Genomic DNA, 13,028 nt, shown 5'->3' on the forward strand with positions numbered 1-13,028 from the left:
GCCCCTTAAAATACTCAGTTCTCCAAACAAACTGTTGCACTGACTGACATGCCTGTATATGAACTTCTTAAATCTTCTGCCAGCACTGGGATCCCAAAAGCCAGCTTGAGCAAGAGGTAAAACGAGCCTGGGCCAGGACCTCCAAGGTCTGTACAGTTTCCTTTGGCTAGGACCCCGCTTTGTACTAGATGCCTATATTGCCAGTTAGGCATGTTTCTCTTTACTAAGAATATTCTTGTCAAGAGCAGGATTATTTTTAGTATTATAATGGAGAAACTACTGGGCTTTTTGCTTTTTCCAGATTTTCCCTAGAGATGCAGCTGCTCGATACACTTTAGTGTACAACATATCAGCTAAGTTACAGCTTGAAGCTAAATTTTCAATAGAGCAGAACTGCCTAAAACAGGGCCTTTAAAAGCACCCGCGCTTTACAAAGGGAGAGCTGCAGCGGAGCGCCATTAAACACAAACCGCGCTGTGACGGGGGCATGCGGGAAACGGCAGCAGCAGTGAAAGCAGAAAAAAAAGCCAAGCCTCAAATTTTAGAAATGAACCTAAACTTGTCTACAGCTCAGAAATACTCGCAGCTGAGATATGGGATTGAACTGGTGTACTGTAAACGTCTTCTGTATGATTGTCGTTTATGAGTTTTCTAACCTTTTGTTATCCTCAGTCTCTCAAATCCTTACAAAGATATGTGGGAAACCCCTAATACAGGAGTCCTTTGTAAGTAAATAGCATTTCTTACTAGGATGTCTTTTATTCGAAGGAGAGAGGAGAGACTATCTTCTGCTGTGCTACTTCCAGGGCTAGCCGTGATTTTTGCGGCAGGAGGGCGGTGGGTGCCAGCGGGGCGGGCGCCGAGCCCTCCCGCGCCGGGCCGCCCGCCTGCCCCGCCGGGCGCCCCGAGCGAGCGTGGCGGCGGCGCCTCCGGCCCCTCCTCACCCGCCACGGAGGGACCGGCGCGGCGCGGCGCAGGCCGCTGGCCGGGCGCAGGCCGCGGCCACGCTCTGCGGCCGCCGAGCGAGCGTGCGAGGCGCCGGCCCCAGCGCTCATCTCCTGTTCGCTCTTTTGACAAATTTTCATTTAATGAATTGATTCCTACAGTTCGTTAACAAACCCACTTCCACTTCTGTATACACATATGTCTTAATTAGCTGCTCATTGGCTGTTTAATTACAAGAGAACAGCTGACAGCTGCCTCGCTGCATCCTAATGGCAGCCGCTTTGGAATGACTGTACGCCCGCCCGAGACAACAACGCCGCGTTCGTAATCCCCTGATTTATGGCTAACACTGAAAGACTTCCACGTATCATTAAGTTTTGCAATACTCTCAGCAATGAACAATTAGCGGGGGGGGGGGGAGGGAGATCCTTCTTTTGCTTTTTTCTAAACCAAACTCTCAAATTTTCTTCAAAGAAACATCGGAAAAACACCTTGTCACATGCAAGAAATTAAAACATTTGAATCAGACTCTTAGCCCTTTTATGACAACAAGCACATTTCAGTTTTACAGGGAGAAGAGCGCCGAGGCAATGTTTGTTAATGAACTTCGTTAATGAAGTATTTGATGACAAAGGTGTAGCGCCACAGAAACACGCAACCCCCTGGTTGTTTTCCATATGTAATAAACACAGGAGAGAGAGTTACAGTGTGTTTAGCAGGTTTTACAAGGCTTCTTCCTAGCCGTTTTCGTAACACAGCTCAACTCTTTTCTATCATGTGTTGCTTAAAATTGAGTAGCCAGAAAATAATTTTAAAATGTTTCAAAACCATGAATTGGAGGTAAATGTTTATAGAGGCAATGTGACGCTCCAAATTAAATGCAGAGTAATGAAAGATGGAGTAACAAACCAACTGGATGTACACACAGTCTAAATTTAAAAAGTAATGCAAGGCAGGAAATGACGATACCAAGTACCGTCCTTGCGAGGCGACCACAGAGCCTTTCCCCTCGTACTTACAGCGAGGGGAACTGCTGCACCCTTAGACAACCTGCACCCTTAGAAGGCACAGGAGGTGCGCGGCCGGTACCTGTAAACCTCTGAAATACAAAAAATGCCCAGAAATACCCTGCACAAATGGTTTTAGGAGACCAACTGCCTATGTTCAAGCAAAGAGTTGGTCGTACCAACGCGTTTGTGAGGCAACTGGGCACAAACAGATGCTGTTGACAGCAAAAGCAAATCGTGACATCTGCGAGCTTAACGACGTAGTTCAATAACAGAAACTTTGATTTCAAACTAAGTGCTTTGCTGTATACATTCAGGCATTTTCTGACAACCGTTTCTCCCTGTAGAGCAAAGTGGGAGATGATGTCTCTGTTAAGAAGAAATCTGGCTAGCAGATTTTCGAGCAGGGCCTCCCCGTTCAGGGAGGGAACTGCACATTTGGCTAAGAGGAAAGTGGATGGACGTTTACACTGGTTTGTTTTACCACCATGACCCTGAGTAGGGAGCAAGAGGTTTTCAGTGGCATCCACAACTGGTGGTAAAGAACTGCTCCATACAGAGAGTAGTATCGAATTTATTTCTGATTTTAAATATGAGCATAAAGCATCACTGAGTCCTGCTACAGTATTTGTGTCACTCTTCATCCCTGCTTCTGAGTAAAAGTCTTAATTAACTAACCTCATCTTCTCTTCCTCTCCATTATATTTTGTACACTGGATGTCAGCAACAGTCAGAGAGAAAAAGTATTGTTTTAAATGCATTTAATTTAAAATAAGCCATAAAATGCCTCTTAGATAAAGTAAAAAAAAAAAAAAAAAAAAAAAAAAAAAGTGCTCAGCTATAAACTTCATTTTGGTGAAAAAGAGCAAGTAGTTAATTCTTATTTTTTTTTAAAGAGAAATTCAAATTCAGATAAACAGGTTGATGAGTTGTGAGTGCTCAGTGATGTCTGGGCAAGATATAAATCTGAATTTCTACATTAAAAAAGCCAGTAACATCATAACAAGGTAGGAAACAAAAGCTTCTCAAGAAAGACTAATCGGCTTTATTAAATGGCTTCAATTCTTGCATACAAAATGTAATATAACAATAAAACCTGGTCAGAAAACTTCACTAAATTGTATGAAATATAAGGATCACAACACTGTAGCATGCCAGTAACATACCAGTTTGACCATAACATTTTCATGATCTGTGATACAGATTTGCTTCACTTCAGGTTTTAAATAAATGCTGTTTCCAGTGGCTATTAGTCTTTAAACAGTACCATTTAAGTTAGCATTACAACTAAGTAGTGTTAAAGCTCATATTAAACTGGAGGGAGAACCGGTAAGGGCTGCAGGTGCCACCCGTGGCTGCTGCCAGCGCTGCCCGTAGATCACTGCTGACAGCCCGGGCCGGGTGGCCACGGCGCAGCTGTTCCCTCCTGGTGACGAGGCGCCAGTCCTGCCGCCGGATGCACACGGCTGGGCCGGCAGCAACCGTGCAGAACCCGACTCACCTCTCAGGGACTTTGTGTTGGTGCGAGCCATTGGCCCATGAACCTGAGTGCAGGAGTGGGAACCAGGTCTTCATAGTGAGAAAACTTGGAAGTCCTTTTTAAAAGGAAGGTTTAGCATAGCATGAAGAGTGCTATAAGCATGCTCAAACCTGCAGAGATCACAGCCGCAGAAAAGCTGGGAAACGCACTTCAGGGTGAAAAAAATAAAAACATACCAATACACACCTGGTTCATTTGGCAGAAGCCAAGTTATGCCAGCTTTTCCGCCAGCCAAAATAGTTCTGTTGGGTGAGACTTTGTTGATATTTCTGCGGGAGAGCATAGCACAAACAAAATTCATCTGCTACAGCACAGTATTTTAAATGCTCTCTAGGCCATGATCATCTCTTCCCGTGACTTGTCCCCACTAGCACTCCCCTATCTGTCACTACTTGCAGGTCATCTGGGCCCCAGCATTAAAGAAATGTGAACTTCAGAGTTATTTCTCTCCTAAATTTCTCTTGCCCGAGCCAGCTTGCTGGCCCTCGTGCATGCACTGCCCGGTCTGGGCGATTCCCCAGGACAGAGCAAGGCTCGCACCAGCCTCTGGGCAATGCTGTTATAGAGAGTTCAAAGGGAAACGATTTGCTCTGAAACATAGGGGACTGCATATGCATTTCTCACTATCAGGCTAACATCTGCTGTTCTGACTACTGGAGGCACAGAAAGGATCTGTCTCTTAATAATTCATATTTGTGTTTATTCCCAGCAAAGCCCAGTCAAACTGATGGAGGAATTCTCAATGGATATTTCTGTTTCTTACCTGCAGTGCCAAGTACCTACACAGCTATGTATTAACTGATGCGACTGTGGTTTACTTGTTATTTCTTTTTATATGTAGCCAATCTACTGCTTCTGTTGGAGGCTATTCTCACATACAAGACTTAAGAGACTGCAAGGCAGGAGAAATGTATGAAGATGAAGTAAAAGATAAATACAGTTGGCAAATTTCCTTCGCTTTGGCAGTCTCTTCCTGTTCTGCAGCAAGCCGTGTGAAGAAAGCCCTGTTTTCTGCATAGACAAGCTTTGGCATTATCCTCGCCCCAGTCTCTTGACAATGATGTTCGTCATGGATCTTGAGGCAGTCTTTCAGGTATACCAGGCCCGGACCATTTAAGGATTAAAGAGGTCTCAGACCTTAAACATAACTTGATATTTTTTGATAAGATAGTTATAGAGCAGAATTGTCAGTGTCTGCCACTTCACAAGAATGAAGCTTGATAAACGTTCAGTCATTGCACAGAACTGAAAAAAAACACCTGCTTTATTATCAATGCCTTTATAGTGGATTTCTTGCATTTTCCATAGCAACATAGCAACAGCGGAGTCACAACAGGCATGAGGTGCAGTCTTGTATCATTCTAACATTTTGGCTTCCTTTATACCAACACTTCCATGAGACTGAGAGGATGTGAGAATAAAAACACAAAAATCCTCTTTGGAAAAACACAAAGGAAATCTTAAGAATACGAAGGCAAAGAAGTTACTTTTTGAAGATGGGAGGCAGTATCAAGAATACCATGAGAGCAGACTAAAGACAACAATAAAAACAATTTCCTCAATTCTGAACTGTAGATCAGGAGTAGAAAACCTATCAGCACTGGATTGCAACATATTCTTACGTGAGAAAAGCAACAAGATACAGCATAGATGTGCACACTGTGACATTCCCAAGCTAGCACTGTAATTCTGTACTGGTGATAAAAGGAGTGATTAGCTTCACAGCACACCCTGGGCTAGTGTAAGTATTGTCTGATCTAATTCTCAGTTGAGAGAGACAAACTAAATGAAACGTTAACGCTCGTAACGTAATCCTTGCTCACCAGAGTTACTGAAGATACAAATCCAGAAAAAAAATTCAAAGACTGAACTTTCCAGAGCAATAAGAGACACTGCAAGGAAAAGGCACTACTCACAGAAGCCTTGAGCAGGTTTAGCACGAATAATACGCTATATGTGCAACAACATCTTCTACAGCTATACCCATGCTTTCTGTATCTATACCTTCTATACCTTCCAAGTTAAATAGATGTGTAACTGTAGCAGTTTTAAATCTGTGAGTACTCACCTTATTTTCAACACAGCTTCTTAGCAATTTACAGACAAAAAAGTGGAGAGGGAGAATTGGGAAAGCCACAGATTCCCTCTCAAGTGAAGCCACAGACCAGACTCTTTGGGACATGCTTCTACACCTCTTCTGTTTATTCACAATGAGACAGTATACAGCACACACAGCACAACTGCTGCAAGTCCTGTGATGTTTAAAGCCTGTCCTGAAAGTTTCGGTGGCTGGGGGGAAGAGGGGTCACAAAAATGCTTTATTTAAAACGCAAATAAAGATAGTACTTTTGAATCGCCAATTGCTTTCATAATCTACTGATTTCACTTCCCTGTAATATTTGCTTTTTAAAAAACAAACGAAGGAAAAGAATCACTATCAAGAAGCCAAATGCAGATGTTTTAAGACTTAATTTTTTAGACGCTTACCTTGCAACCTTCACAGGTAATGACACCATAATGGATTCCTGATGATTTGTCTCCACAGATCTTGCATGGAATAATTTCAATTTGAGCTGAAACAGAAGCACACAACCAGTTAATTACATTTTCTTTTAAACACCTTATAAAAGCATTCCCTGATCAGCATTTGTACAGTGAAAACTAATAACCTGCTAAACATTATACTGCATTAACTATTCATTGCTGAACTGCGAGGGTCCCCTAGAGCTTTGGACTAAATTATGGCTGCTCATTATATAATAGCTTTTGGGTTATTAAAATGGGTCATTGGAGAAGGTGTTTAAGAACCCACAAGAAGGCTAGAATCAGCATTTCAAAGCCAAAAAGAATAGCAGAGTTCACATTTTGGCCAAAGAGCTAAAAAGACACCAAAAAGGTTTCTTCCCAACTTACTCCTGTGATATTATAAAACATCATTTTAAAGTTTGCCCTGCCTAAAAATGCGAGCTAAATGAATGTAACACCTTAAACAGAAGGATCATGACCATGCCATCCAGGCCAATATGAAAGAGATGTAACATGGTAAACACTATTTTTCACGAGAAATCCAAGATTTATGTGTCTACATTGTAAGTGAACTATCAGTGCATATTTGTGCATTAGTTCCCACAGGCTGAACAAGGGAAGAAAACCCAGCTGTATTGTATTCAGCTTATAAAAAAACAAAGGAGAAGATAGATTCTGAAAAATGCCGTAGAGAGATACATCATGTAAGCAATGACTTAAAAAAAAAAAAACAAAAACTGAACTTCACGGGTATAGTGACATATATCTATTTAATTCAGTTTACTATGTGACAAAACTCTCTGTGTACATCTCTAAATCACAGTACCTTCCCACCTGAATACATGGATGTAATAAGCACTCCCATATGCTCAGGAATATCTCTTCATCTGCTATCTGAGTATGTGGCTGCAGTCATTTTGCTAGCAAAATCTCTTTTCAGATAGAACCATGCCAAGGCAACGCTTTACACTATCGAAGACTGGTAGTCCACATTTTACATGTACCTCTATGTATTTTTGCATGTGCTCACACAAACACATGGGGTCTACACATGAGATAAAAAACAAACAAACAAAAAAATGCAAAGCACTTTCTGATCAGTTTCTCTTCGGCAATCTTCTTAGATCAGGCTACATTAATTTTCCTTCCCTATCCTGAACTAGATTACTCCAAACAGGAGTACAACTCCTGCCAGGTCTCTTACTGTGATTTATTCACAGTCAGAAGTGCAGTTAATCTCCTGTGAGGAACTCAAATCCATTCACAAGATGCCTGATTGCTGCAGGGAACCTTTATTTCATCCAGTTTATGGCTGCCCAGACTGTGACAACATACAAGACTGTATCTAGTATCTTTTTCTAATGCATCAGTGTAGCTTTGGTTGTATCTTCCCATGTTACCGTGTGCTCCGTTTCCTTGTAGCACACCACCAGAGTTCAGGATCAGGCCAACACTATCAGATCAGGAAACTTCAAGTGACTGTGCAAAAACACGACTTGAAAACATTCTCCAGACCACGTCAAATGCAACGAACGGAGCAGTCCCGAGTAGCTCCCATTTGCTCCCAGGAATCTCACATCAGTGAAAACGCTTTGCTGAGGAAAGCAGTACCCAGCAGCTAAATGACTACATTGCTGCTTTCCTGACATCTCCGTATCAGCAGTTTTCAAAGTGTTTGCATACAGTAGGACACCACTTGCAACTGATTCCATCAGGAGGAGCTCTGCATTCTTGACATTTAATCTCACACCTTCCCTGCAGCAACAGAATGAGAGGCTGAAATTAAAGGGTCAGTTTAGGATGCTTAGGGAAACAAATACTTCCTCCCTGCAGTCCTCCAAAAAGTGTTTTAATTTCACTGTGCTCTCGGCTAATACATTTAACATAATACAGTAGGAAGTGAAATAATAAAAGGGAAAAATGAAGTATATGTTTCTTTATTAATGTACTACATGCATTGATTATTACTACAGCATCTAGGTACATCACTTGTTTATGAACAAAGCTTCAGAGCATAAAAGGCAGCATGAGCCCCACTTCCCATTAATAAATTGAAGAACAGATTGAAATTCACAGAAATTCAAAACTTGTGTAACTGAAAGTTCAAATTCACACAGAAATCTTGCAGACAGATTCAGGAATAGATCTATCAATTCCCAGTTATGCCTTTTCAATATAAAATTATTTTTCTACTCTGCTAGATTGAATCACCAGCCTACTCCAACTTCTCCAACAAGACTCACCTGAACAGCTACATGGCAATATGTTTTTTTACATTTCGCTTTTATACACGTAAGTACTGCCTTATTATGATATCATTGGATCTTGTTTATCTACAATCTTCAGCATATTAGTTAAATCACCCATGAAGCCTGTCTATGCAATCCCTGTTTCTTAAACGACAGGGCATCTGCAGAGTGTTTCTGGAGGAATGTAACATCTCTTCAAAGTGATGGCCTGGAGCTAGGTTACTAATAGTCTAAAAGGTGCAATAATTAGTCCCAAATGCATTTTCCAGGGTGCGTTACTGTTATAACAAAACAGAATCTACACAGAAACAGACTTTAGCTATGCTGGCATTTGCAGATCACTGTATATATGAGTAGTGGCACTAAATTAGGTATAATTTTAGAACTCTAAACTTCCTAGAATTTAATAAATCTTCAAGGCACTTGGTTTCAATTAGTGCACAGCATTTAGTACTTTAACTTAACATTTCACTTTTGAGATGCAGTACAGTGGGATGGAACCCAGAAGCAGAAATTGCTCAGGATTGCCACAACCAATTGTATTATAAATTAATGCACAGAGAGACATCAGATCAATTACTGCTCTACATGGCTGCCTTTGCAAATCAACTCACTGAAATGGAATTGCTGTCGTAAGTTCGTACACTTTCCATACAGCCTGAAAGGACTCAGATACTTTGCACTTACTAAATGCAAATTGCCTATACCAACATTATGCATTTTTCTTACAAGGGTGAAAATATTTTCCCAACTCTTAACTTTGACATGCAAATACGTACTTGCTAAAACCTTGTTCTTATGCAAACAAGACAGGTGGGAAATACTTTCACATGTTGAGAATACGTTCCAACTTGGTTTCTCACATTCCCAGAGTTACTTAAAACTTCCTATCATGTTCACATTAATTGTACCTGTTCTGGGCTTACATATATTTGTACAGTATATTTTCCAAGATTATACAAAATACTGTAATTCATGCTTTAGACTAGAATTAGACTAAATTACAGTTTACAATTTCTGTCTCCTGGGGTGATGTTTAGGCTGATTCTGGTTCATGCATGAACAAATTATTTCTTAAATACGGATCGAATAAAAAATAAACTCTTATGGTTGCTCAGAAACTGCTACAGATACCCAAGTGACAGATGTAGTTTGTAGTTCCAGATTAAAGGCCTGAGAATGCTTCACACCCTGCAGTAACAGTGCTCCAGAATACTGCTATGGATATCCTGCGCCAAAGGCAGCAAGGGGTAGGAATAAAAGCCCAAACAAACCTCCAAGAGTAACAAACATGGGCTCCAGAGCAAAGATCCCCCTCAAGCACTGAACAAGTCACTACAGAAGTAGCTCCTGTGAGAAAGGAGTGACCAGCGAGGGCCAGAGGTTGTTATGAGCCAATGTCAAACATAAGCAGACTAATCTCCAGGGGAAAGGGCAGCTGACAGTTATGCACCAAGGTCGCTCAGTATGTGGGATGCAATATGCAGCTCTGTCTTGCACTGGAATGTCTGGTAGTCTTCAAGAAATGTATCTTCTTTGGGCCTTAATGCTGTATTATTCCCATTTTACAGCAGGAAAATTGAGTGCAGAATCTTTGGTTTGCTCAAAATCACACCAAACAGGAACTTGAGCCCAAGTACGCCACGAAAAAAGACAGTGTTTTGTGCACTGACCCATTCTTCTCCTTCCATCTAGCATGTCTTTATTTGACAGTTTTTTTCAGTACCTCTGGTATGCTTAAATGACATGACCATCTCCACCAAATTCCTAGTGTACTTGCCTACTAGATCACGAGAAAGAGCACAACATGACATCTTTTGTTGGCATCCCTAACAGAACGGTCATCCCTCATTCCCTCCTGCTCCAGGCTCCACTTCTTTCCCTAAATCTGGAACAGCTTCACTGGGCTTGCCCACCTCTGTCCCCGTCTGACCTCAAACCAACATTTTTCAAAAGAGAAAAGGGTCTCCCATAGAGAAAAATTTTCCTTCCCATTAATGTAGCTGAGTGTTCATTTCTAATGAAATAATGTATCTCCAATTAAAAAGATATACATATTTTCCCATTCCCCCTCATGTTTTCACACCGTTATTTTAAAAACCTAAGTTCACAAATATCATGTTATTCTTTCTAATTTGCAACAAGTATGAAACTTCAAAGTTTTGATATCCTTGGAAGGGTTCTTCAATGGAAGCAAAAATTGGTCCCATTCCTGTGCTTTAGATGAGAGTCACCTTGATGACTTTAGCTATCTGAAAGCTGGGTAATTAGTTGAAGTTAATTGTCCTGTCTGCTTCTTGAGAGAAAGGAGGAAGGAAGAAGGCAGACAGACGAGCAGCTCCAGAGCACGTTCCAGCTCATCCAAAAACAAGTGAGATGAATCCCTGGGAGCAGACACCTCCTCTTCACTGACCAGAGGAGGAATGTAATGATACCTAAATTACAAGCCTAACTTGTAGAAAGTGAAACCTAGGTGAATTCTACTGCCTGTTACTACTTCTGAATTCAAAAATTAGCATTTGGTGGAAAGAGCAGGAGCGCGCAGGGAGAGCTCTCTTCCACATCCGTGCTGTATGTCATCACGCTGTCCTGGAGAAACCTGTGGTGTTCAGGTGAGCACGTTTCTGTGGAGCTCCCCTCTCAGTGCCCACCCGCTAGCTCTCCAGGCACCAACAGCAAGCAGTTCCAGCTATGCACACTCCTTTTTTACTCAATAAAGACGAACTTAAGCATATACGAATTACTGTGCCAGACTGGTTCTTAAAGCCTATGCAGGTACCGAGTGTCCTGTCCCGATCCATTTGATTCTGGGGGAAAGTAGCATATCCAAAATTGCTAGCTGAACTGAAGACTTTCCCCAAGGCAGATCTGCAACCTGCTCCGCAGTCAGGACAGAACTTGGGCCTTGCGTCCCAGGGCAGTGCCCTAAGAAGCCGTCCCTTCTTTCACTCCAAGAAACGCTTCCATTCAGTTCCCTGGAGCTGACCTACCTGCCCTCCACCCGGTACGCAGTACTTGGCAGCTAATGCAGAAGGGCTTTGAGCTAAATACCATCTGCACACAAACTGAGCTAACCTGCTTCTGAGGGGATGCGATTTGTGCCAGACCTCATCACTACCGCTGTTTGTAAGTATATTGATTAAATTAGGAGGCATACATATTCACTGACATATACATACATATTCATTGACTCAAACAAGGGTATTGCATGTAATGTGGTATTTAAAGCAACATAATATCTGATCACAAACTGAATTAACAAGGAACAATTTTACTATATAATATTCTAATCTTCCTGCATTTTCAGCTTCATTACCTAAATAATTTGCTCTGTCATGCACCCTAAGTAATTTGAGCTGGCTGCAAATTACTTGCTTCCAAACACCTGCAGCTTCCAAACACTGCAATTTCACAAAACTAAAAGCTAGTGGCAGCACTGCTCTACCCATTCCATTACCATGCTAAGTTAAGTGACTATCTGTCCACTCATATATACTAAAATAGTTAAGCCCCATGTACTTCTAAAGATGACATCTGGCTGTTAGAAATCTGAGGTATTTTCAGAGCGCACAGTAACTGTTTTCAGTAGGAGCTGATTGAGACAAGCCCCATTTACCTATACGCTCCTCGGGCGAAAGGCTGTTTTATCCTACGTACAGCCCCGGCAGAACAGCATTCAGGCCCTGAGCAGGCCTGCGGGCTCACACAGCAGTACAGCTAAGAACAAGCAGCTCTTGAAAAGGCCTAGCAAAGCCTGGTACCCTACAGATTTGTGTCTCATGGTTGGATTTCTAGGGTCTTTTCCAGCAGTTGGGACAACTGTGGCATCTTCTTCTCCTTTATAGAGGCTCATATTTAGAGCTGTGCTCAAGCTGGGCAATAACCCTCAGTGGAGTATGAGTTGGATATCTTTCTGGGTATCTTTTTTTAAAATTTTCATGGAACTTGCAGGAACATATCTGTGAGATTGCTAATGCTCTCAAGCGTGGCTAGAACTGACCAACACATTCAAAAATTGCTTTGGAAATGAGGAGGATTGGAGTGATGGGCAGAAAACCAGACAAACACAAACAACCTCTCCAAGCCTTGTTTCTTTAGGAAATCCAACTAATAATAAAATAAAATAAATACTAAGGTTATGCTGGTACGAATCTTTTGAAGTCCATGGGTGTGATGGGTGGAGTAGAAACGAACACAGCCAACAAAGTATTAATTAAAGCTAAAGTATGCAACACCTCAAACACACTGTGTAGAAATGCTGCAGTGCCAGGACTGGATCTCTGGGCCTCAGCACAGCTGAGTCTCTCTTCCTAGGTCCAGGATCACGTGCTGCTTGTATCACTAAAGCGTTCAACTTAAAAACAACTGAATTAGATGCAAGATAAATAGTATGGAAGAATGACCTGAGCTCCTGGGGGGCTTACAAAGCAAACTTTTAGAAATAAAACTAAATCCTGTCAACCTCTCGCATGGATTTTGGGGATGTCAAAGGAAAACGGGTTACAGGAGCTAATATCCTCATGCCAGCATCATTGATGTTTATGTTTACTGTCTACTTTAAACCAGAAATTTTTACTTACACAAATTTTAAATCTAAAGAACATAAACTTTGCTATTACGTTAAGCACTGGCTTCAAAAAGGCATTGGAAGTTGTAATGGTAGATGGCTCTACGAAAACCGGTTTGGAATCTCTAACATGCATAACTATTTCTGTGAAATAAATTGTTGTGGTGAGGTCTCTGTGGATATTTTTTAATGTT

At 41.6% G+C, this 13,028-nt stretch overlaps 1 protein-coding gene across 2 annotated transcripts in view; it reads right to left on the bottom strand.

The window, feature by feature from the left end:
* Positions 1–13,028, bottom strand: part of RORA (RAR related orphan receptor A) — a 384,497-nt gene that overhangs the window by 15,509 nt on the left and 355,960 nt on the right. For both annotated transcript variants that reach the window (XM_062583485.1, XM_062583486.1), the window contains one exon: positions 5,980–6,065. In XM_062583485.1, the coding sequence (XP_062439469.1) occupies positions 5,980–6,065 (86 nt within the window). The remainder of the gene's footprint in view (positions 1–5,979; positions 6,066–13,028) is intronic.

The sequence above is a fragment of the Rhea pennata genome, chromosome 10 (assembly GCF_028389875.1).
Source record: "Rhea pennata isolate bPtePen1 chromosome 10, bPtePen1.pri, whole genome shotgun sequence".
Lineage (NCBI taxonomy): Eukaryota > Metazoa > Chordata > Aves > Rheiformes > Rheidae > Rhea > Rhea pennata.